This window comes from Pholcus phalangioides, unplaced genomic scaffold, assembly GCF_987345545.1.
Source record: "Pholcus phalangioides strain wild (caught in Gottingen) unplaced genomic scaffold, Ppha-v1.0 ptg000018l_1, whole genome shotgun sequence".
In the NCBI taxonomy this organism is placed as follows: Eukaryota; Metazoa; Arthropoda; class Arachnida; order Araneae; family Pholcidae; genus Pholcus; species Pholcus phalangioides.
Window position 1 is genome coordinate 19,964,416 of NW_028301611.1, and position 27,785 is coordinate 19,992,200.

The 27,785-nt window shown below is 36.2% G+C and overlaps 1 protein-coding gene across 1 annotated transcript in view; it reads left to right on the forward strand.

Annotated features, from left to right (window-relative positions):
• The window catches only part of LOC149072049 (adenylate cyclase type 10-like), a 132,215-nt gene that overhangs the window by 90,522 nt on the left and 13,908 nt on the right, over positions 1-27,785 (forward strand). Inside the window, exons 26-30 of the mRNA XM_089247635.1 lie at positions 1,527-1,624; positions 6,351-6,472; positions 11,765-11,861; positions 13,467-13,532; positions 24,212-24,327. Coding sequence (XP_089103761.1) covers positions 1,527-1,624; positions 6,351-6,472; positions 11,765-11,861; positions 13,467-13,532; positions 24,212-24,327 — 499 coding nt within the window. The remainder of the gene's footprint in view (positions 1-1,526; positions 1,625-6,350; positions 6,473-11,764; positions 11,862-13,466; positions 13,533-24,211; positions 24,328-27,785) is intronic.

The window sequence follows — 27,785 nt, forward strand, 5'->3', positions numbered from 1 at the left end:
TTCCACTTTTGCACACCTGTTGAGATGATAAAGTCTTATAATCAAATAAGACACCAGCTACCGACTAAAGGACAAAGATCAATGTGCCATAACTTATTTCTTCAGACACTATTATTATTTCTTACAACCATCATCACAGCAACAAATATCACATATCACTACCAGGCACTATATACATTATGTTTTAATTCTACTCTCTTCCATCTGCCTCAGCTACAACAGTCAGGTTGCATCTGATAATTATTTCAATCTTTGTGGTTTGATGCCTCATACTCTAGCTTTTTATCAGCAATTTTAATTATTTCTTAAGAAAAATCTATAGGCCTATATTTTTATTCTCAAAAGCCTTCAACAATATAATGTAGAATTATTTTTTTTTCACACAAGTATAACCATTTCATATTTATTATATAAATTAAATATATGTTTTGAGATATATGCTCTAAAAACCAAAGTAATTAAAAAAAAAAATTATAACTGTTTTGGTAAAATACTTTTATAATTAAGCATGTTAAAAATAATTTATATGTATATATATAAGCATGTTAAAAATAATTTATATGTATATATATATAATATCTGGATTTATCAAATAAAAAATAATTCTTTATGCAAAAATACAGGGTGATTATAAAAAACTATCCCGACATATGGGCCCCTAACTATCATACCATTCACAGAAACTGAATGAAATTTTGGCATAAGGTATTTTGATGTATGCGCTCAAGAATGATATGGAAAACAACAGTGTCACTCTAACAGTTATGGTTACAGTGAGAAAATTTCGAAAATATCAAATGGCAACACCAAGTTTTTTGTATTGGAATGTTATCTCCATTGTGAAAAACCCTAAATAGCGTTCAAATGGCAACTGTAGCATGAAAATCACCGGCGGTAGATAGGCTAAAAGTGAGGACAACCAATAAATACAATACAAATACAATAAGGACAGAGAAGCAGCATAAAATAAAGCATTTTATTGTGTTTTACAAATTTTCCACATGACCTTGTGGAGGACTAATCAGGCTGGGATCTCAGCCGAAGAAACTGTGTGACGAATGAAACGAACATTAATGCTCTGGTGCACGGCAAAGTCCTTTTTACTTTTTCCTTGCCTAGCTCCGGGGATTTTTGTGCTACAGGTGCCATTCCAACGCTATTTACTGTTTTTCAGTATGGAGATCGCATTCCAATACAAAAAACTTGGTGTTGCCATTTGATATTTTCGAAATTTTCTCACTGTAACCGTAACTGTTAGAGTGACACTGTTGTTTTCCATATCATTCTTGAGCGCATACCTCAAAATACCTTATGCCAAAATTTCATTCAGTGTCTGTGAATGGTATGATAGTTAGGGACCCATATGTCGGGATAGTTTTTTTATAATCACCCCGTATAATATAATATAAATATAATATTTCAATTGCCAGAACTATAGTAGTTATTGTCATGATATCTGCAATGGTTGTAACAATGAAGGTTGTCATGACCAAGTTTTAAAGCCCTTTTTTGTCTAATTTTTTCAGAGGATGAAAATTAAGGTTATGCTTCTTGTTTCTGGATCAAAAACAGAGTTCTGGCGAGAAAAACATGTTAAAAAGTGGTCTGTGGAAGTTGATCGCATGTAAGTCAGATTGTAATTCTCAACATGTGATTGGGAGGCAGAAGCTATGCCTGTTGTTTAAATGGGAGGACCAAATAGCAGTAGAGAAAGTTTTTTTTTTTTATTTAAATTGATGTTATTTTGATTGCTTCTCTGGCTTAATTTTTCTACATGAAGCTTTTCAAATTTATACTTCAATATTTTTCAACAGCCTCTCTTATTTAAGCTTAACCACTTAACGGTTTCTTTGTTGTGCCATATTGTATCCAAAAATAAGCTTATTTTTGATAAACAGTTTTGTATTCAAATCGATTATATAAATTCAAATCAGCGGTCAAAACTAGTAGAAGTATTAAATTTATTAATTTACTGGCTATAATATCTGGCACTGACCAGCTTTTCCACCATGTACTGGCAGCATTAAAGTGGCAAACCATTATAAAGGCATATACAGTAGGGTAGAACGAAAAAGGGTGTTTTTTCACTTTTTTGGAAATTGATGTTGCCTTAGTATTCAAAAGATGCCTTTTAAGGTTTTAAGAAGTTATACCAAAATCTAGGAAAATATTTTAATATCTTGAGGTTCCTTACAGGCCCTAAAGGTCGAGCAAAAAGACTTTCCTAAGTACACATTATAAAAATATTTTGAAACATAAACGAAGTTGATGATTTTTAAAAAGCATTCTCTAAAAAAAGAAAAACACTTAATTTAAAAGTTATTCAGTACATGAGGCAAAACTGAATATATATAAACCCAGAGAAATACTCAAGTTAAGAGTTCCATATATAACTAATAACTGACAAGCAAATATGCAGCATTGCAGCTATCATGGCAATTGAAAGGAGAATTTTTCAAGCACTCCGAATATAGTGATTGATAGAGGGAGATGAAAATAAACCCTTTTTTTGGGGTGGAGACAAAACTATAACCGTGTTCAAATTTAAAAAAAAAAAACCAGTTTGACGATATAGGTGTCAGGAGAATGCCTCTATTGCTTCCTCTGTTATCACACAGTTATTACATTTCACTTTTTTGCTAAATAGTCCGCTTTTTTTTCAAACAGTGGAAGAGTACTCCCTCAAAGCAGAATGTTTTGTATTGTTCTGCAAGGAGCCCTCAGCTTACTGGAAATGTTCTGCAGTAAAAATTCCCATTATTGTGTTTACACTTTCCTCAAAATTTTTCCTGATTGTTCTGCAGTAGCACTTATTGTTCTGTGACGTACGTATTTCAGCATATTCTGCTTTGGGGAGTACTCCTTGATTTTATTCTGGCTTAAATGAAGTTTTCACAACTCTCGGTTGTTGATACAGCAAGAGATGCTTCAGTTACTAGTCATATGCACCATTCAACTGCTTGTGTGTGACACGAAAAATTCGGTACAGATGGAAAAGCAGGTTCGGATCATTTTTGTGGGCCCATTTCCTGATTTTTTATAGTAGGTGGTTCAGTCACTCGTGCTTGATCCCATGTAATTAGTTCAGAATAGTGCTTAGCAGAAAAGTTTATTTTCGGAACATGAAATGTATGGATTTCTGGTTCTGATAATTCTTCATTTCTAATTTTCAGAATTCTCTTGATTCCCAGTTCTTTGTAATGAGATTCTCATCTGAGAGTAATGAGAGAGCCATAAATTCTCTGGGTGGGAGTAGAAAGCGTCTCTTTGAATAACTGGGTCAATGATGCATAATATTTTGTCAGGTAAAAACCTGCATAACTCCACTAAATTGAACAAATGTTTTGCTCCATCAGCACACTATGACTTTATCTTAATTTTGAACCACATTGGCACGTAAACTTTCGTTATGTACTCAGTCAAAATGCTAAAATTTTCATTGGGCTTTTCTGTTGCAGAGTATAACCTTAAAATAGCTTTAGCTGTCATTAGCCACCTAGCATACGAAAGTTTACCTGGATTACGGTGTGATAACGAAGGAGGTAAATCACCCATTTCTATTGCCCGTATTATTTCCACAAGATATCTCTGATCTGCACTTAAATTATTGTTATCACTGTCTATTATCCATTATCGGAAGGTTATTAGAGATTGGTTTAAATTTCTCAATAGGTAATCTTTAACAATTTTCCAATTTTCCATCTTGAAGCCTGTGTGGACTGATGGATGCCTTAGAGGTAACTCATTGAAGTGAAAAAGACAAATAAGCCATTGCAAGGGATGGCCTATTTCTTTCTCTATTAATCTGATAACACCATTTTTATAACCAGTATTGGTAACAGTTCTGCCGCATCCGATCGCCATCAATTCTTTTGTATCCAAATCTTGTCTCAAAAAAGTCTAAGATTCTTGGAGTTGTGTGACCGAGATAAATTGACTCGGGTTCCTGCAATATGGTTCTTCTAAGGAAAGAATCACCACCTTTGACATTGGCTAAGGTTTTGTCTTTTCGACCATCAAAATATATTCCTCGCACATTTGTTCTAGGAATTTTATCTTGCAAAAGAACTCTCTGTGAATTGTGATGCTCTTTCACGCCTTATTTCCATCCAGTCTATTGTCATATTTGGCTTCTCTTTCATCAATAACCCAACATCTCCCAGCACAGCATTCGCAATAATTGCAGCTGATCGGTCAGACACACTTGTTCTATCACAAGCAAGAGCAACATTCAGTAATTTAGTTCTCACCTGTGAGAATGATGGTAGAACTTCAAAAGCAAATAAAGTACTTGCTTCAGCACCGATTGATGGATCAGCTTCAGTACTGGTAGATGAAAATGCTAACTTCAATGGTAAACTGTGTTTTGGCTCATATAGATCACTTTCCTCAGAATTGTTAGATATAGATGAGTTTTGAATGGTTGATGAACTAGTTTCCATCATTTCTTCTTGAGATGACTTCAAATGGGATACCATTTTCATTTTCCTTTGTTCATTGTTTTCAATTTCTTCGTTGTTAGGACATCTACTCGACCAATGACCATCTTGCATGTACTTCTTTGATCTTGCAAGAAATCTCACTCTAAATTTGGGATTTTTCTCAACTTATCACACTTAAAGTCTTCAAAATCACATTTGCATGCTACAATGTCGAACAATTTCCGTCTTTGCACTGAAAAGATTTCCAGTTCAACTTGAAAGTTTGAGATACTTTCCTTACTTCCATATTTTTCTGAAGATTCTTGTATTTACAGTAAAAGTCTTTGAAAATTTTTCATATCCGTTGGTGAGAAACCGTAGGAATTAAAGCAGTTTTCCAAATATTTCCTATCTTCTGCATGATAATTTCAAGAATGTCTGCAATAGCTGCATCTTTTCTTGATTGTTGTTGCTTTCATATTGCATTGAGTCAACAAATAACAAAGCATAACATTGCCATAGCTGGGCAAGGCCCGAGAATCCAACTCTTTAGGATTTCGTAAAATGTCACAACGATAAAAGCTTCTGGTCGTCATTTTGACTGCTATATACCCTCTCTGTTAAGGGGTAAGATTGCAAATGAATACTGAAAACAAGGGGAAAACATTGAGGTCACTGAACGAATCACATGTTCGGGGGAATAAGAAAGCCTTCTCCACGGTGTCATGTTCCAGAATTCCACGCGCATAAAACTTTAGGGGCAATGAGGAACCTCAAGAACTTTGGATTTTTGAATAAAAAAATTAGGATTATTTCTTCACATAAAGGCATATTTTAAATTCTATTACAATGGCAATTTCGGAAAAAAAAATTTGTTCCACCCTAATATACAGATCTGAAATGCATTGTCGGGGGAACTAAGGTAACCATTCCAAAAGTCATCATTTAGGCCTAGGAACCATTGTTGCCTGACAGTTTTTTGCCCATTTATGACAGGTATTTGCCCTACTCTGATGAACTTTTAAAGTAGCCTATCATTTAAGTAGTCTGGTCATATGTTTGGTATACAGGCAAAATATGGCGACGATGTCTAAAATTGTATATTTGTGTAGAGAATATACATAGGCAGACAGAAAATCAATTATATATATATAGATGATAATTTTTTTAATTACATTTAAAGTTGGCTTTTTTCCAAAGAACTACCTGAACTGAATATTCTGTTATAAGCCCCTCATTGTCACTCATTCTTCTTTTGTTTTAGAACAAAGTTGAAAGGAAATACTCACAATGCAGGATACACTGAGCAAATGAAAATAAAATTTGCTCCTTTTTCCACTTAAATGAAAAGAAATGTAACTTGAACTTGAAACCGGTATACACTTTTTTTGCAGTTCAATCTTTACTGGACTACCAGAACCATCTATTAGAAACACTGCAAACTAAAAAAAGTGGAAAGGCAAATCAGTCTATTGACGTAGAAAAATGAGCTGCCCGAGCACCGTAGAGGCAAATCAGGAAAGTACCCTTTCTCAGCATCTGAATGGTGTTCGGGCAAAACTGTCAAGTGGTTAATTAAGGCTTCCTTTTGCCTCTTGGTACTTTTGTTTGATCTTAGAACAATTTTTGCATTTTCATAATTTGTCTTAGCTAAATTATTTGAGTAATGAGAAAGATATGGAAATAATGAATGTGAAGATGACTTGTGTGATATGCTAGAGCTGTGAAATCTGCATATAATCATACCAGAGCAAGATTGTGGAGTAATGTCAAATATTAGTCTAAAATGGCGAATAAAAAATTTTTTTAACATAAAATGAATAGAATCAATTTATTAATTCGTTCATTATACTATTTTGATCAGTTTTGAATACATACAATGTAAATCTCCAGCTGTTATATTTTCTCTCTCTCCTTCTTTTCTATTAGGACTGCTAAAATTCTGGAATCTGATTTTTCAACATTGGCTTTGAAAAGCGTCATTAGAGCTAATGCAATAGCTGGTTACGTCAGATTTGAACAAGCAAAACTGGAGGAGGCATTAAAAATTTGTACAGTATTGCATAATTTTTATCCTTTCAATTCTTTGAACTACAGTCAACTGTTTGCACTTGGAACAATTTTGAACTTTGCATAGAAAAATCGACCTCCCTCAATAAAACGTTAAAATTATAAAAAATCTGCATTCTGAAGGGTGTCTAGACTTTTTGTACTGGTAATTTGAAAATTTTAGATGAACATTTAGTACCTAAAAAAAATAAAATGGTGTTTGACGATATAGTTTTCGTATGTTGTCTCATGTGTTTAAGTGCATTAGTTTGAACTTGGTGCAGGATATATAAAAATCTAAAAAAAAATCCCAAGACTATACCAGACTCTAAACAGTTCAGAAATTATTTATCCATCTAAATTAACATCACAACCTTTATGACAAAATCACAGAGTAAGGGGTCATTCAGGTATTACTTCAGCATCGATGGGGGAGTTTCCTGATTTGCTGACTTTTGATGACAAGAGGAGAGGCGGGATTTGGATGATGTTTACGTCATCAACCACCCTTTATGAAGATATGAAATACTCTTAATGGCATCTTATTCGGTGCGCCAAAAACAAAAAAGTTATTGGGCACCTGAAGTAACATTCTCCCTATTGATAAGTCCCATACAGTGCCACTTTAGTGATCTCTAAATGTTTCACGGATCCTTCAAGTGCTTTGGAAATGTTTCCGGGCCGCTTAAGTACTCTAAAACTGTGCAACGCATCACTCAAGTGACCCGTAATTCAGTGACCGCCAAGATCAATTAATTAATCTGGGAATGTTCCACTGGTAACTTGAGTGATGTAGAACTGCACCAGGGGGCCGCTTAAGTGCTTCAAAATTTTGCCACATGTCACTCAACGGATCTCTAAATGTGCCACAGATCGTTTAAGTGTTCTGAAACTGTGTCGCAGGTTACTTAAGTGATCTTTGAATGTGCCATGGGCCTACTTTAGTGATCTGAAAATGTGCCACCAGCCACTTAAATGTTCTGCAATTTTTCCACAGGTCATTTAAGTGATCTGTAAATTTGCCGCTTAGTTCATTTTTACGAAATTGGGTTTGAGGGGGCAAGCCACATCAGATAACCTTCAGGGCCACATTTGGTCTGCGGTTCGAGGGTTTACCACTTATGGCTTAAAGGGTGGGTCGCAATAAATTTCTAGGAGATAAATTTTGAGTTCTTACCCTTCAAATAGCATTGAAATTAACAGAAATCTATTGTAATAACATTATAAAGGTATTTTGTTTTGAAATTTTTAATTTTTTTAAGAAATATTTTTTACATTAAAAATTTTTTTTTTCATCTGGGGGGAGGCATACAAGCCCCTTCCATGCCCCCGCGTACGTTTCTAATCCCCACCAATATGTTTTAGAAGATAGGCGGCAGTGCTGACGAAATTTTGCTGGCAAGGGGGTGGGGTGGTAGGAGGGGTGTCAAAAATGGCTAAAAATTTGTTTATGTAATACTTGAACGGCCCCTAAGTTCTCTGGTAAGAAAAATATTATATATCGCAACACACACACATTCAAAAAGGAACAAATAAACTTGGGAAGTGGAAAATTTAAAAAAAAAACTGGAAAAACACTTGAATGAACTTGAATAATGTTAACGTGTGTATCGAGTTTGACTGACACCAACAAACAAAGAACAAAACCTTAAACTACAGTGGAACTTCAGTTAATGATCAGTTTGGTTAATGAGCAATTCGCATAAGAAGCAAAAATTTTGAAAAAATTTTTATTCGATTAACGAGCAATGATTCGCATTAGGAGCAAACATTTTGCGCTTTGTTTATTGAATTGTCATGTTCACACTTTGTTTATTTATTATCGGAAGTTTGATTCGAATAACGAGCACGTTAGCAAAACGAATTAAGCTTGTTAACCGAAGTTCCACTGTATTTGAAAAGCTGGAGGACAAAAATGTAGCCATCTCGGGTGGACACTTTTAGGTGTAAAACCTTTAGTGTTAAACAACTTATTAATTGATTTTACTATTTTCCTTATCATTTATTGAAATTTCATTAATGTAATCAACATCAGGAAATGAGAGCACATCTGTTTTACCCATGTAAGTTTTCATAAAACGGATTGTGAACAGCTGCCATCTGAACTGGCATCTATGACCATTCCTGTGTAATTAATTTGTAATTCCATGTAATGTGCTTAACATGGAATGACATCCCGGGTTTAGACAAATTTGATTTTTTTTCCTACTTAAACTGGACTATACTTAACAATAAGGGCAATAAAAAAAATTTAACTGCCATTCTATAGGGGGCCTTATCTAACATTGTCCTGATGCAAACCTTAATAGTTCACTAAAAAAACTTAGACAAAAAAACACATGAAAAACTTTTAAACTTTTCACAACTGAAATACATTCTACACTACTGAAACTATCATAAAATATTTATACAACAATAAATAAATGTGAAGACCTGCTTTAAATGCATGGATAGAGATACAGGGCATTGTTTCTCCCCCCCCCCCCTTTCCAGCATCAAAGGTGGAGCCTATTGATCTAATGTATATGTATGTATATAAATTAACATCATCATGCCCCCCCCCCAGACTTTCATGTCTATCTCCGCCTATGTTTAAATGTAACCTGCAACAAATGTCGGGGCTGCCAACTTATTCAAACAAAAAGTCTCCGATCGTCCCAATTAAGGGCACTGTCCCAAGTATGGACATTTGACTGTATGTTTTTCCTCGAAAAAATTACTTAACCAAAAATTATTATTAGCATTCAAATTTACGATAAATGATAGTACAAATTTGTTTAAGATTTGTAAACATTCAAAATGGTGACCTTGGACAAGATGTAGACACATCCAGAATAATGAATCCCAGACTCTTCTATATTATTTTGAAATATATGACATCCATATTTATTATGTGCATCTTTTTCTCAGCCACCTTGTTGGGCATGTTGCCTGTTGTGACGTTGTATTTGTATATTGTTATAAACACTGTAAAAGACCATTTGCACACAGAAATCAATGACTACATACAGAATATATATAAGATGGTGAGAAATTATCTCGGAAACTTTATTAGGCCAACTTGGCAAGCCGTCAAGGTCATCGCTTAGGTAAAGAATTCGAAGGATGAATTCAGTGGTGGCAGTAGAATTGAGCATTCTAGCACGTCTACATTAGCGCCTTTGCCAATAAGGTAGCTTATACATTTTGACGCATCTACCTCTACAGCTACATGATAGGTAACAGGACAGCTGATAGAGTAGATGAACCACCTCCATATAGCTTTTGTCAATAGCCATTTCTTTTAGCACTATGAGCAGACTACATGAATAAAAAATACTCATTGTCATTCAGAAAAGTGCTGATAATGGGAAAATAACTGCCAGTGGTTCTCTACAGGGTGTCTCTACCAGGTTTTCAAACTTCTAGAGGGTTAGCGTACGCCTAGATGACTCGGAATTACATAGCGATTGATGGTTGGAAATACAAGATTTTATGAAAGACTGGTTATATTTGAAGATGGTCACTTTAGCAAGAAAATTCAACTCTGCCTCCACAGGAACTCGAACTCTAGTCTCTCATTTACCGGCCAGGTGCTCTACCCCTAAGCTATGCAAACAGATAGTTAGATAGTTATTCTTCCTTAGGCCAAACACATAGTGAGGCGACTACGAGGTACAGGAGTGCATAATAGAGACTAACGCAAAAACAATTGTATTGTTTTGTTCTACACTGTATATATTCGAGGAGCGAATCAGAGGCCACTCAACAAGGTGCAAGACTTTATAAAAGTCCTGTTTTTTTCACCTCAATCTGCTTATTTTTGTTATCTACTGATTGGTCTGTTTCTCTCTTTTTAGTTTCCTCTCTTCTGTGTAGGGATCATCATCATCATCACACATTTCAGAACCCCTCCGGTCATTTTCTCTATCTTCTTCCTCTTTTAGTATGTATGACATCTCTTTCTCCACCCCCTACACATTTTTTTCTTCCTAGTCTATATTCTTGGAACTTGTTTCTCTTTGCTCCACTATGATTGTAGCCTTAAAGCATTTTATATATTGAATGGCTCCATACATGAGCAGTGGCAGCAGTCAACTAGTAGCTTGTAAATGACATAGGCTGCCAAATGGCGCCAATGTGGAGAAATATTTCTCTATATGGTTGGAAATGTTTCCCTGGTGCAGTAGAATATACAGAAATCACCAAAAGTAAAAGGGCACCATATAAGTGAACGTATATTTTAATAATAAATATATATGAATACAAAGGCCACAACAGACAAAATGCTCAACAAGGTAGATGAAAAATATGGATGTCAAATATCATCTAAATTACATATCTAACTATATCAAAATTACAGCAACCCAATAAGAGCAATAAAAAACCAATAATTATGTTAAAATATAAATATACTGCCCATAAAAAATTATGGTTGTCACATCTAAGTATAGATAGATTTATCTCAATATGTTTATCGTATTTATTTTTAAACGTGTCAGTCATGTTAAAATTCATGACCCCCCCCCCATAGGCAAGCTTTTCCATTTATTCATAACCCTACTACAAGAAAAACTCCCTGTGCTACATGGGGAGATCGGCTCACATTCTCGCCTTGAAGTTGGGAACCACAGAAAACCAACTTCAGCCGACCACTACTGTGTCAACAGTGGGGTTTGAAACTGGGGCCTCACGACACGAATCCATCACTATGACCACTCAACCACCACAGCGGCCAAATAAGAATACCAACAGCCAGAAAAGGATTGTCTTTTCCATGGATACAGATGCCGTGTGGCAAGAATATTTAACAGTCCATCATCAGAACTTGTATGGGTCTCCTACACAAGGTTTGCTTCTGCTATTGAGGATTTCAACCTGGCTCTGTACAGCAGCGAATTTTTTTCCCTTCTGACTATTTTTATTATTTATTTTGTCATTATTTTCTATCATTATTACTTTTTCAGTGTAAGAGCATTTCATGCCTTCTGGGGTTATTGTAAATAAATAAATAAAATAAATAAGAAAAGGTGACTCGTGCAAAGGAGAGGAAACAAATAAAGATTCACAAAGCTGCTTTGTTGCAATGCCCAAGGAGAGATACTAAAAGTACTTGTGATCGGAACAATTATATCTCTTGGACACCTCTCTAACTCAGGCAGATTTTAATCAAACTGTAGGCATCCAACTTAGGTTTTACTGTACATAACATTGTTTGTGCAGGCACATGGAAATGTAATATGTGATATGTTTTAAGTTGACTATTTCCTGTTTTTTTATAAATGGGTTTTTTTTTCTCTCTCTCATTTTTTAAGGTCTCACAACTTACAACTTTATCACAGCCCATAATGCTGGATTGGAACTATATCATGTCTGCCTAACATTGTGTGTTACGTATCTATTCAGAAACAAGTGAGTAAACATTTCTAGGCATGTTCTCATTTCCTGATCGCATATTTTTTGCTTCTCCTTAACTAAGATCCTTTGAGACCTTAATCTATGGTTGAATGCAAGCTCTGAACTATGGCTATTTAATAGACGATCCCTCCTAGTGCCAGGGGAGAAATGCCTGGAAAATTTTTCTTATCTGCACATGAACATAACTGATCGTTTCCTCTGTGGTGGAGCAGAGCTGCTTCTAGTATTGCAGCCGTTGCATCTGGATGGTTACTTTGAGCTGAAGCAGACAAATGACGGTCCAAACAATGCTCCTTAACACCAAAATAAGAATCTAGGAGTGCACAATTTTTTTATTCTGCTTGTTTATTAGCCAGATATTTGGTATTTTTCCGGGTCACAGACCAGAAACTTGTATATACAGGGTGTAGCATTTTACTGGTGAACCGTTGAACCTAGAGGTATACTTCTAATTAGAAAAAGTTTTCAAATAACATGTAGTACTTAGATATATCATTCATTTTTCAAGGGGTTGTTCTTAAAATAAATTGGTATAGTTTTTAAAATAACTTATACAGTCTCCATGTCTCCCTAAAACCCAATTAGAAAGTTATCACCCAGTCTCTCCTGATTCCAACAAAAAAACAATTGCACGTTTCTAAGTGCAATATTCACTGAAGTATTCAAATTCGAAAACAGGAAAATTTGGAAAAACCATTTTACCTGCATTTAACACTGTTTTTCCCAAATTTCCCTTTTTTGGAATTTAAATATCTCAGTAAATATTGCACTTAGAAACATATAATTTTTTTGTTGGAATCAGGAGAGACAGGGCAATAACTTTCTAATTGGGTTTTTGGGGGACATGGAGACTGTATAAGACATTAATTTTTTCATTTTAAAACTATACAATCCCTTGAAAAAAAAGTACTACACATTATTTGGAAACTTTTTCTAATTGGAAGTATACCTCTAAGATCACTGGCTCGCCAGTAAAATACTGTACCCCCTGTTTGCTATGAACCCTGTATATGGGGGAGGGGGGTGACTATATAACCTGTATTTTACAGGACATTCCTCTAAGTTTGGTCATTCCAACCTTTTCATAAAATGTCCTGCGATTTTTCTCTTTATTTTGAAAGAGGCTTGCTCTAGTTTTTGAAATTAAGAATTAAGATTATTTTCATGACTTATAAAATTAATTGGCAACTTGACTTGCTTTTGACAATTTTTTTTAGCTGTAGTTGGCACCTTTACTTGTCTTTTTTTTATTTTTTTGGCTGTGATTGATGGCTTAATTTGCCTGTTACAATTTTTTATCTTAAATTGACAATTTTACTTGTCTTTGGCAACATGTAGTCAGCCTCAGCATTTATCATGTTGTGTGTACACATTGATACTTTTCTACTGGAACATATTTTGCGACCCAGGTGGAACCTCTTGGCCTTCTGCAGATTGTACATCCCTAGTCTAAACCGTTTATTGAAAAAATTAATTGGAATAATTTTTTTAATTGACAAGTATGTGTACAATAAGTGACCTCATTGACAACAAATGATGTTTTTCATGCATATGCTTTTAATCATATATCGAACAAATACTTTTTCCCCTTTTAATTAGGATTCTCCAAAAGACGAAGTCTAAAAAAACGGATTATGAAGATGAACACGTAGAGATAGGTGAAAAGTAAAGTTTAATTTTTATGCTTCAAACTATACTTTCATTTTCTTTTCAAGTATGTATGAAAAATTCATAGATATCAACCAATCTGTGAATATCTGATTGTCGTAAAATTGGTGCTCACAGGTGCTCTTGTGTTGTCGTGTTTTTTTCCTTGATGATGCTTTGCAATGACTAACAATTTGTTAAGTTGTTGGAAATCAAATGAAGTTTCTCTCAGATTCAATATTTTAAAGCTTAGCTACCAATTACAGATTTTTTGGGAGTTGGGAAAAAATAGTCCTCCTTCATGCATCAATATATGTGCTATGGTTCTAAGTCAGGGAGACCACATTTAACATGTCACCTTCCTGTGCTAATTGGCACACATGCTTCACTGATCAAAAGAACCCAAGAATCTGCATAGAAATAATTGCATTAGAAGACATGCACAACATGCTAATGAAGGAGGGGTAATCCACTTAATCAAGAATCCTTTTTCGGCAATGTGACTAGCACCCAGCCATGCCACCAAATTCACTCAAGGATTCATTTTTTTCCCAAAGTGATCATATCAGATCAATAGCCAACCGATCTATGGACTCCACTATCGGAGCCATTTCACATGGGGATGAATGAACCAGCTGATTGTTCTTAGAGCAATGTTTCTCAATCTTTTTCAGCCCATGGCCCCAATTTTTGTACCACATTTTTTTCTCATGACCCCTGTCAAAGACAAAAAGCCCTCCACCCTCATTCAAGAGAGAGAGACCCTTTCTACTTGTCAAACTGAATTTAATCACAACTAAATTGATAATGGACGAAAAGTTTTATAAATCAGCTCAAAATCTGTAGACCTCTGGGCCGAATTATATGGGAAAAATAGGTCTATGTGTAAAATATGGGACGATCCAATGAACCAACACAATAAATCAACCCTCCCATCACATCACCCTGGGTCTGCATCTACCCTAGACTACAATGCAGTGAGCTTCCTTCTTGGGGGTGGGGGGATTATATCATTGCTGTCTCAATATCATGGGTCCTCCGGCAAAGTGATGTTCTGTAACCCCATACTTAACTTGAAGTAACAGATTACACATTTACATACTTACATTTGAACATCATGGTGGAGAGATCTCATTTTGTGTCCCCTATAGATATGAGGCTCCGGGTCATGCCTACAAGGACCATTGGGTTAAGATGGTTTTGGTTCCATGGACTGCTCTTCTGGATTCTGAAAGTAATATTTTTTCCCCAACATATTTCACTTTAAAGTTTTATTTCTTCACATCTCTCTGTGGTCCATGATGAGTGGATCCCCTTCATCTGATATTCACCCATGGCCCCTTAGAATATCCTAGGACCACTAGAGGGCCATATGGTTCCAGGTCGAGAACCACTGGATTAGAACATCATAACATTGGGATGCATCTGGTTTCAACTGGTTCCCAGAACTCGGATTCCAATCCCACTGCTGCCACAGTGGTAGCCGACTGAAGTTGTTTTCTGTGGTTCCCAACTTCAAGGCATGAATGCGAGCTAATCTCCCTTGTTAGGCCGATACATCAAATTATGTGAGTTGGCGGCTATTTTGTACGCCAATTGTAGCGAGCGTTTTTTTCTGTGACTGTATTACGAAATAAGTCGTTAACCAGGAAAGGAGACGAGCAGTAGGCTCTTCCTTTAAAAATAAAATTAGTACTATAGGAGTACGTGTTTAAGTTCAATTGTGTGATTGAATCTCATTAATGCACAGTAGTAGCATTTTTAGGTTACATTTTTAACTGAGCTATTGAATATATGGTCCGTCTATAGCCACAGGATAATTGAAAATGAATGCTAAATATAATCGTCAAAAAGGAACTGTAAAATCTAAAGTTACTCAACTAGAAAATTTTGCTAAGGACTTTGAGCCATCAGTGGATTCAAAACAATTACTTGATGTGAAATTGAACAATGTCGCCGACATCAAAAAAAATATTGAAGCGTTGAGGAAAATATTATACGCTCAACCAGAGACTATAGACATTAGCGTGTTCGACGAAGAGCTACTGCACATAGATGAGCGACTAGAAACTCTGGAGGTAAGATTTCTTTTCTACCAAGAGTCGATGAAAAGTTATCAAAAAGTTAATGTTGATGAGCGTAAAGATATCTGTCGTATAAAATTGCCAGACATTCCTCTACCAGAATTTTCTGGCAAGTATGAGGAATTTAGTCAGTTCAAAAATCAATTTAAGTGTTTAATTGAAGGCAACGAACAATTAACCGACGTACAAAAGCTGTATTATTTGCGAGCATCATTAAAAGGGGATGCAAAAAAGCTTGAAACAGCTGACGAAAGCTATGTTTCTTTGTTTGAGGCGTTAACAACTCGTTATGAAAACAAAAGAATAGTTGTTGACACTCATATTCAAGCTTTAATAAATTGCGCTAAAGTTCAATATGAGTCAGCTAAGGAATTGCGCAATCTAATTGACAATGTAAATAGAAATTTAAGAGAGTTGAAATCATTGAAATTTGAAAGAAATGATTTATCAGACACCATGTTACTGAATGTATTACTTCAGAAAATAGATAAAGAATCCAGAAAGGAATATGAGTTAACATTAACAACTACCGAGGTTCCTAAACTAGACAATTTTCTGGAATTTATTGAAAAAAGAAGTATAATGCTTGAAAGTGTCGGCAAAATAAATAGTCGTCAGCAGCAGCCTGACCGCAGAATACAACCGAAAGCAAAAGCTTTCATGGTATATGATAGTGATAATATCAAAGAATATACAAGATCTTGTGTCTCTTGCAAAGGTTTTCATGCATTATATAAATGTGTAAAATTTCAAAGAATGAGTGTTTCGCAAAGATATGAATTTGTGCGAAAGCATAATTTATGCTATTGTTGCTTAAAAATTGGCCATATTACGTCTCAGTGCTTATCAAAGGTCATTTGCTCTATTTGCAATTTGAGACACAACACTTTCTTACATCGGGGAGAAACGGCGTCTCCAAAAAGCAATAAAGATGTCATCCAACGAAAAAGCGAAAGCGCTTCCCCCATACCCTCAGAGGGAGGAGCAGTAGGGGGCCAACAACCAGATGTTCTTCATAGTCTGAGCAATGTGGTAAACACAAATTCATCAGCACTTCTCAGTACTGTGAATGTTTACGTCTGTGATTCCCAAGGAAAAGAGACTCGAGTTAGGGCCATACTCGATAATGGTAGTCAAGTGAACATGATGACAACAAGCTGCGCCGAAGCCCTCGGGTTGAAGAAAGAAAAAGTTTATGCCCCCGTTTGTGGCATTAATGGCTTGTCACATACCGTGAAAAACAAAACTACCGGGATAGTCGCAAACAAAAGCGGCGAGTTCAAGAAAGAATTGGATTTTTTGATTGTATCCAAAATAACAGATTTCACCCCACCGTCTCCTCTCGATTTATCTGGCTTGAAGTTTCCCGAAGGAGTTGAACTTGCTGACCCACATTTTTCCAAGCCAGGGAAAATACAACTTTTGATCGGAGCAAAAATATTTTTTGAGGCAATTTCTCACTCGTCATCTCAGCAATGCTGTTTTCTCTCGAGAAAAGTTGATGTGTTAGATCAATCCATTAGGAAGTTTTGGGAAATTGAATCTGTTGAGGAGAAGCTACCCCTGAAAAGCAAAGAAGAACTTTTTTGCGAGGATCATTTTGTAAAAACCCATCGTAGAAATGAAAGAGGGGAATATATAGTTGATCTTCCGATGAAGGAAAATGTTGAACCTGGGGAATCCATGCAATTAGCTGAGCAAAGGCTGAATTGGCTGTGGAAAAAATTGGATAAAAATCCCCAAATGTCTGTTCTTTACAAAAATTTTATGGCCGAGTATGAGGACTTGGGTCACATGCAGGAGATGATGGAGGGACATGAGGATATAAAATATGTTATGCCTCACCATGGAGTCTACAAACCTGATAGCAGTACCACTAAATTAAGAGTAGTTTTCGACGCATCAGCCCCTTCTACCAATGGGTTATCACTTAACAACTGCTTGTTAAATGGGGGTGTGGTCCAAGAAGACATCTTTTCGATACTGCTAAGATTTAGAAGACATAAAATCGCTTTCACTGCCGATGTGAAAAAGATGTACAGGCAGATCTGGGTCAATCCTGATCATTGCAACTTACAATGCATCTTATGGAAAGAAAGTCCGTTAGATGAACCCAAATTGTATAAGTTACTTACAGTAACATATGGAACAAAATGTGCACCATATTTAGCCACTAGGGTGTTAAGACAGTTAGCTTATGACGAACAGAAGAAATATCCTCTTGCTGCTGCCGCAACTCATACTGATTTTTATGTTGATGATATTCTAACTGGTTCTAACGATATAACAAGTGCCATTGAATTGCAGCAACAGCTGATTTCTATGTTAAAATGTGGAGGCATGGATTTACACAAGTGGTGCTCCAACGAAAATGCATTGTTGAACAATGTCCCTGTTCATGAACGAGAATATTGCTTTCAGGATCCTGAAAATGACACGGTGAAAACTTTGGGTTTAAGATGGAACCCTAAAGAAGATTGTTTTGGTTTCACTGTTGCTCCTGGTAACAACATACCTACCAAGCGTGCTGTGTTGACAGATATCGCAAAATTATTTGATCCGTTAGGCTTGCTTGGTCCTGTTCTAGTACAAGCAAAGATTTACTTACAGAAGCTCTGGCTGTTGAAAATCGACTGGGACGATGAACTGCCGTCTCAACAATCGAAAAACTGGAGAAAATTCCGAGAAGGACTTACAAGGTTGACAAACCTCCAGATTGATCGTTTCGTCTTAGCAGACTCTGCTCAAAAATTAGAAATTCATGCATTTTCAGACGCGTCAAAGGATGCATACGGGGCTGTTGTATATGTGCGTTCGATTACTGCCGTGGGTGATGTGAAAGTGGTGCTTCTTTGTAGCAAATCCAGAGTTGCACCTCTCAAAGTAGTGACCATACCACGTCTTGAACTTTGTGCTGCAGAACTGCTCTCAAATCTTGTTGAGAAGGTGCTATCTTCTCTGCGTGTGGAAGTGAACAAGGTATGTCTGTATACTGACTCAACAACAGCGTTGGGTTGGATCATCCCGGAGTTCAAGAAATATGCTGATGTGACTTTGACTCTAAATCTGAACGAAGTTTTCATGGATTCTTTATTTCGCATTACAAATGATTACGCTATATTAATTCGCATTCTTAGTTTTGTTTTCAGGTTCATCCATAATTTGAGAAATCCACTTAATAAGCGAAAGGGTCCTTTGTCACATCAGGAACTTCAAGGTAGTATGCAATATCTAGTTCGTTGCACACAAGAAATAGAGTTTAAAGGTGACATATCCAATCTTAGAAAAGGGAAATTGGTAACAGACAAGATAAAAAACTTACTTCCATACTTAGACGATATTTTGCGAGTAGGTGGTCGTTTACGGCACAGTCAAGTAAGTGATAGCCAAAAACATCCGATCATATTACCATCAAAACATAAGCTCACTAGAATGATCATTGAGCATCAACATGAAAAATATTTACACATTGGTCCGCAAAATTTATTGTATTCTTTGAGGAGAGAATTTTGGCCATTACGTGGCAGAGATATGTGTCGTAAGGTTGTACATGACTGTATCACTTGTTTCAAGATAAAACCTGTAACAGTAGAACAACTCATGGGGGATTTACCTAAAGAAAGAGTCACTGTGAACTATCCCTTTAACTGCTCTGGTGTCGACTTTTGTGGACCGTTTCTGATAAAATATAAGGGCCAGAGAAAGGGGATCTACCACAAGGTGTATATTTGCATTTTTGTATGCATGGTCACAAAGGCCACTCATTTGGAAATAGTGTCTGATTTGACATCCGAAGCATTTATCGCTTGCTTGAAAAGATTTGTTGCCAGGAGAGGAAAACCTCAAAAAATGTTCAGCGATAATGCAAAAAACTTCGTAAGTGCTAATAAAACTCTGAAAAATTGGTATGCCGATATTGTGCAGAGTAATAACAATCTCGTCAACTATTTATCAGCAGAGGGTATTCAGTGGCAGTTTATACCTCCCAGAGCACCCAACTTTGGTGGTTTGTGGGAGGCCGGGGTAAAATCCTTTAAGCACCATTTGAAACGTGTAGTTGGGAATTCGAAACTAACATACGAAGAACTGTTAACTATTGTCAATCAAGTAGAGGGAATTTTAAATTCACGTCCGTTAACACCACTATCTAGTGATATAGATGATTTAGATATTCTTACGCCTGGTCATTTCCTCATTGGTCGCCCAGTCACTGCCATTGTAGAGCCATCACTGACTGATGTTAAGGAAAACAGATTGAACTTATGGCACCGTACATCTAAATTGGTGCAAACAATCTGGAAGCATTGGCAAAACAATTATTTGAGCACTTTACAACAACGAAATAAATGGAAAGGTTCCAAGCCCAACATCAATGTTGGAGATATGGTTGTCATGAAAGAAGAAAACCTCCCAAGTTGTAAATGGATTTTGGGAAGAGTCGTGGAGGTTTTCCAGGGTAGGGATAATAAAGTGAGAATTGCAAATGTAAAAACAATGAATGGGATCTTCAAAAGATCAATATGTAAAATCGCGTTGTTGCCGTTAGAAGGGTCTCGATAGAAAAAAAAAAAAAATCATTAGGTTTCCGCCTTGAAATTATAATTGTATAATATAGTACATTTGTGTATGTATATAGTGCATTTGTATTTTATATAATTAATTTTTGTTTCGCAAATATGATATTTGTACTGCATCGAATTTTTTATATGTTAATTTTGTTTATGTATTCAAGTTTTTATATTGTCGTATTTATTGAAATTAATATTTCAATGCTGGGCGGCATGTTAGGCCGATACATCAAATTATGTGAGTTGGCGGCTATTTTGTACGCCAATTGTAGCGAGCGTTTTTTTCTGTGACTGTATCATAGCTGCCAAGTCTCCCGAATTTTTCGGGAATCTCCCGAATTTTAGCTTCATCGCTCGACCTCCCGAAAAGTTCTTAAATCTCCCGAATTTTTACGAAAATCACAAAAATCCCTAATTGTCGCTAAAAATTCCCTACTTCATTAAAAAAAATCCCCGCTTATGAAAACAATCCCTAAGGAATTTCTTGTGGGGCATGAAGCCTCTTTTTTTTCCCTTTCGAAATGACGTCACACGTCGTAAATGGGGAAATTCCCTTTTTAAGGAAGTTTTACAAACCCTCTGATGGTAACAAGAAAGTTGTTTGTCTTATCGTGCAGGGAAATGGCTTAGCAGCCAATAGTCCTGGATAATAATCGAAGATTCTAGTGACGCATATATGGTCAAAATTTCTTTTGTTGAAGTTACGTACGTGCGATATAACAAAACTAAACATGAATACTGATAAGCAAAAACATATTTAATCAATTTTAAATATACTTATTCCGATGAATTTCCTTTCATCAAACGTTCCAGAAGAGGGCCTACTTTTCTTTTTTGTACAAGTTGTGTTACGGACATAAACATCGGGCATGGAAAGACTGCCATCATCACTCATGTGAAATGAAAAAAAAAGCATCGAGCAAGTGTCACAAAAAGTCAGTGTTCTTCAAAAATTGACGGTGTTTTCCTCCATCTTCCGATGATTTTGGGGTCATTCACGCAGAATGTTTGTTCACAGCGTTTCTGATTGAACACAATATTTATATTTACATCATTGAAGTTTTGGCCTCCAATTTCACTTGTTTTTTGCGTAGGAATTTTATTCCCAAGGGTTTAACTTCCATGTGTGTAAAATCCCTATTTTAATTTGACTTCAGTAGGGATTTTATTCCCTACGCTTTAACTTTTATGTTTGGAAAATCCCTATTTTATTTGGAAAAATCCCTATTGTATTTATTAGGGAGTGGTTTTAGCAGAAAATACGGGTTTGCGCGAAAATCTCCCGAATTTTCATTTTCAAAAGTTGGCAGCTATGCTGTATTACGAAATAAGTCGTTAACCAGGAAAGGAGACGAGCAGTAGGCTCTTCCTTTAAAAATAAAATTAGTACTATAGGAGTACGTGTTTAAGTTCAATTGTGTGATTGAATCTCATTAATGCACAGTAGTAGCATTTTTAGGTTACATTTTTAACTGAGCTATTGAATATCCCTCTCCCTGTTAATGAAGTCTCACCAGAGATCAACAGGTCTACAACAGTACAATTATTCAGCGGTGGTCAAAAAAGTGAATAGAATGCTCGCAGTTTCATTTTCAAAAAGGTCTTTTCACGTTCTCCTAAAGTCATTCTTCTGCTTTTTCGAGGCTTAATTCGTCCTGGACTAGAGTATGCTGTAAGGTTTTACTTAACCATACCTATAGAGGGACATAGACTTGGTTGAAGGGGTGCAGAGAAGAGCTACGTGTGTCCTTATTGGCGCACGGGGCTTGAGTTATGAAAAGAGACTTCATTCTTTGAATATGTTTACATTGGATGAATGCAGGTGTCGAGGAGATATGATCGAAGTGTTCAAAATTTTCAATGGGATGGATAGGATGGACCATGAACTTTTAGTATCATGGTTATCATCATTTAACACCGCCAATCGACTGCTTTTACTAGGGGACACCAGTATCGATTGGTGAAGGACAATGCAAGGTTATGGTGTCGCAAGGAGATTTTCTCTAATAAGGTTGTTAATAAATGGAATAGCTTACCCCCAGAGGTAGTAAATTGTAACACAATTGACACGTTTAAAAAGAAATACGATAAACATGTTGGGGTAAATTGAGAAGCTATCCATTCTTAGAATAAGACAACCATAAGTATTCTTTATGGGCATTGTATAATATTTTGTCATGTGTATATATTTGTTTATAATTTTTGTTAATTGTGTTTATAATTTTTGTTAATTGTATTTTTAATTGTTGCTGCGGTATTTTTGAAATATATGATATCCATATTTTTATGGGCATCTTTTCTCAGGCACTTCGTTGGGCATTTTGCCTGTTGTGGCATTGTATTTGTATTTAATAAAGGTTCAATTGACACAATATGTACAGCATGTAACGATCTCATGTGTGATTGAAATAAAAAAAAATTAATTAATTGCAGATAGAATAAATTATCTAAAAATAGATGATATAAATAATTAATTAGTCTATAATTACTAAATACTGTATTTAGGGTTTGACAGCATCTATATAAAATTTCAACCTACACTATTCTTATTCTAAAATAACGTCATGTACGTTCTTTTCAACTTCCTCAAAATTTTTCAATTAGGGTTTCAATATCTGTCATGTCAGATTCAGTTTGTACATTATCATCTATGTTTATATAATCCACAGCATCAGGTCTATAACTAAGAATTTTGTGAGGAAAAGAGGGAGAGCAACATGATTTTGCTACTCTACCACTGTGAAATTTAATGATTTTATAACAGTGTTTTTGTTCCTATCTAAATTTTGCCATTGGGGGTAGTTGCCCCCTTTGCCTCTATTTCATTAATTTCGGCCCTGGTCAGCCTTGCGATCAGGGAATGCACACAGCTTGCATACAATTTTGTAAGTCTTGCATATCATTCAGAAATTCAATCCTTACACTGATTTCTCCCGTGGAAAGGCCTGCTTTTCTGAAAATTTTTCTCACAGTTTCAGAAAGCAATTGCTTTACTACACATGGCTTATCAAAACCACAGCATCAAGTACAGGATCAGATTTTTGCTAATCTAAGGGTGGATGATGTAGAACTCACATTTGCAAGCATAGATTGCATAAAAAATTTGGGTGGAGTACTTTAACATTTTGTATGATCTTTTGGTTTGTTGGTCGTCAAACACTCACAGTGTTTGCGTGAAATTTTCCAGTAAAGGGTACAATTTTCCTTCCTGTTCCCGTGTTAGACAGGTTCCGTTCAATCCAGGTTTTTTAATGTGTATTTTGACATTGAAATTGTGGGACCCCGATTTTTTTCCGTTCAAGACAGGTTTCCGCTTATACAGGTTCCATTAAAGACAGGTTTTACTGTATTTAGAGACCATTATTTGGATGCCTGGGGGGATCTATGGACATGTTACAATCAGTGGCGTATTTATGGGGGACTTAGCGGACCAGGTCAGTGAGTTAACTAAAGCGTGTGCAAGTGAACATGTGCAAGCTTGCGAGTGACCAAAACAGTATGCAAGCATGTGAGCAACCAAAAGAGTGTGCAAGCACGTGAGTGAGTAAAAGAGGGACTTGGAGCATGAGCAAGCATGTGAATTACCAAGAGAGTGACCTACAGAGCATGAGTAAGGATGTGAATGACCAAATGCATGACCTACAATGCAAGGGACCAGGTCAGTGAGTGGCCTTAGAGTGTGTGAAAGCATGTGAGTGACTTAAGCAGTGTGCAAGCATGTGAATAACTAAAAGAGTGATTCAGAAACACAAATGTACTTGCAGAAGTGGAGGGAGGCCAAGAAAGTTATAGCAAAGGGTGGTGAAAGAGTAGTCAAAAAATTAGACTACAATCGGAGAAGGGCAGCAGAATTCAAGTAGCCCACAGGCAGGAAGACCATAAGTCCGCCCCTAGTTACATTACCACATTTAACTACATTAAAAGAAATTCTTCTTAATACATGTGTAGTTTTTTTATGTCCACATTATTACAAGAGATACGACTTTATTTTTACTTTCACTTTGTTGGCGTTTAACATATATCAACATTTTGTTTTTACATTTAGCTTATCCAGATGTCTTCATGTTCTCGATACTCTTCATCACTGTTTACAATCAACTGGGGACCTGCATTCCATCGCCTACTATTATTGCAGTTTGGTCAAAGTAGTTCTATGCATAGGTAGGTTTTTTCTCTATTTGTACTCTTTTCATATACCTCTGTTTATATTGTATATGTTATGGTAAATGTGATAAATTCATTATATATTATATGCGTAATCACAAATTGTCTTGGTGAGTTTGATAAATGTATCACTTTTACCGGCGATTATGCATAATACCAAAGTGTCATTGGTGAATTGGATAAATGCTAAAAAAATTATATGTAATGGTGATTTGATGAAATGATACATAATATCGGGATACGATTGTGAAATTTGTTTCATTTTAGTGATGTAAAATCGTAAAATTTGTAAAAAATGTAGTTTGTGATGTCGAGGTCCCATTGTAGAACCCTTGAAATTGGGTTAGTAATGTCAGGGTCCCATTGCAGAATTTTCTAAATTGGAGTTTGTTATATTGGGGTCTGATTGTATATGCAAAAATTCATTGAATAAGAGTTCATTATATCCAATTCAGACTCGCTCACAAGTATGCACATGTAAATAATAAATCTTTTCACTGCAATGGGACCGATTTATCATATTTACCAATACAAAATGGTGATTAGGTATAATAACTGACAAATGTGATGGATTTAGTATGATTTATCATGTTTACCAATGGTGCTTGGGTATTATGCGTGATTGCCGGTAAAAGTGACAAATTTAGGGAAATTTATCAAACTTGCCAAATGGTTACGTGATAATTGCAATGATTATTTGATCCCCCCCCCCTTTGCCCGGAGCAAGGCCATAATTAGAGAAGGGAGAGGGGGGGGGGCAACTGCCCTGGCCGGAAAAATTTAGAGAGCAGCAGTTTTAGGTGAGAACAAGGAGCACTCTTGCAAAATTATCGAATTTCACAGTTGTGGGGGCATCAAAATCATTTTTGCTCCAGGTGGCTAAAATCATAGTTACGGCCCTGTCCGGGGGGACTATGATGCTGTTGAGACGGTCTTGGTCAGGGCAATGCGTACGACCTTGAATACTTTGGAGTCAGCATGGGTCCCACAAATTTACTGGCTCTGGGGCTCAGGACGACTGTGCATAATTTTTTTTCAAATTTACAATAATATATATATGATGTCTAGAATGCATGAACTGTGTGAAATCTATGTTTGTAATGGTATTTTCAAAGAAATAATTCACATACCAGTCTTGTGTGTTCTGCAGTTTCCCAACTTTGAGGTGCAATTGTGAACCAGTCTCCAACAAGCTCTCTTCACAGAAAACAGGCAAATCCTCCAACACTGATTACATAAACACAAAAATCCAAGCATCTGGCATTTGATTTCCAATATTGCAGATAGATGGCAGTGCTTCTTGAACACATAACTCTGACATCATTGTCATGATGTCTGGGTCTAGGACATAATATGAATTAAATAAAAAGAGCAAACACATTGAAATCACTTCTCAAACATTATTTAACATTAAATTCAGTGTATGCTGCAATTTAATTTTAATCATTTACACTTCAGTGTTTGCGAGAATTAATCAATCTCAAAATCAAATCATTTTAAGCAATTCTTGAACAGTGACCTTCATTTGGCCATGATAATATTGAATCAATTTAAACAAAACATCATATTTCTGAAAAACGCATAAGCCACTACTCATAACGTTAATTACAATACTAGCTAGCAAAAAGAAAGCGAAACCAAAAGAAGCCAAAAAACACAACTCTTGCCCACCATCCCCTTCTTTTGGGAACACCCTGTGGTAGGTAAAGTGAAGTCATATTATGAAAGGGTGATGTCACTCTCTGCGATCCAGACAAAGGTTTTTAACAACTTGCTGTTGCAAAGACAGAGAGAGATGAATTTCTGGAAAGAGAAAATTCAACTGCCTTTGCAGCGAATCGAACCCATGTCATTTCACTTTCCAGGTGAATGCCAGACCACTAGACTACAAAGGCAATGAATCTCTCAATCTTTCCTTGGAGCTCGTGTACACTGAAAAAAGTTCTTATATGGATGGCCGGACTTAACTCAGGCCAAGCTCACAACTGCTGATTCTGCCACCAGATGGCAACTTATGAAAGGATGACGTCACTCTCTGCTATCCATACAAAAACCTTTACTTAAAAACCTTTGTATGGATAGCAGAGAGTGATGTCGAACCCCACCGTCGCCATAGTGGTGGTTGGCTGAAGTTGGTTTCCTGTGGTTCCCAACTTTGAGGTGCAAATGCAAGCCGATCTCCCCATTAAAAAGTCTCGCCACAGAGAGCAACAGGCCTATAACGATTAATTATTCAATCATTACACTTCACTCCTATTTAGAAAAACTGGTGGCAGATGGCAGCACTACACATAACAAGCATTACACAGAAACAAACTTTACGTCAGGTTCCACTACACGTACACACACATTTCCTCATATACCAATTCGTTAGAGGTTCCGCAGAGGAATATGAACGAGGTACATGTGTGGTATAGTAGTAGTAGTAGAGAGTGATGTTATCCTTTTATAAGTCGCCATATGGTGGCAGCGTCGGCAGTTGTGAGCTTGGTCTGAGTCATGTACGGTGGTCCCTTTCAGTGTACACGAGCTCCAAGGAAAGATTGAGAGATTTGTTGCCTTCGCAGTCTAGTGGTCTCAGGCATTCACCCGGAAAGTGGAAGGATGTGGGCTCTATTCCCTGCAAAGGCAGTTGAATTTTATCCCTTTCCAGAAATTTATCTTCGCAACAGCCAGTTGTTAAAAACCTTTGTAAACTCTTATTACTTTGTTATATTGTGTAATTTTAAACTAAATTTCAAATAAATTCAGGTTCCGCCCAGCAAGAGAGAGAGCTTGATTTCTAAACCCTAAATGTCCCTGTCAAGGCATAGTGCAACACACATGGATTTAGCATTATATCTTATGTTCTACATTTTAATTGGTCAAAAAGTGGTCATGGGACACTTCTAGAATTTCGTCCAAATGTGGGACTAGACAGAAAAGAGCATGTTCATAATTTGACGACAGTCACCAATTGAAAACACAACATATTAGTACATGAAATTTCAAGGGGCTTTCACAGAAGATGAGAAATAAAGGCAGGCTGTGGATCAGCAAAAGAGAAAAGATGTTCAGTTCTAGAATTGGTTAAAATTAATTAAACGTCCTCTTAGGAAATTGCTCTCACAGCATCATACATGCAGTAAGGCAGCACTCAAAACTTCTCTTGTCATGCACCAATTTTTTAGAAAGTTTTTAATTGCAGGAAGAAATCTGTGTATGTCTGATGTGTTTTTTTGTGGATGTTATAGCCAAGCTTAAGCTGCTGGATTTTCTAAAAAAAAATCAAGTATTAGAATTTATTGAGCCTTTTACGTATGATACCAATCAGAGGTTTTTTTTGGTGGGATTATAGAACAAAACCAAAAGCTGCATACAGCCATTCCTCAACTTAAGTCAGTAACTCATTCCAAGACTATCCACGTAAGTTGAGGTAACTTTTTCCATTGATATATTGTTGAGAAAAGGAAGCA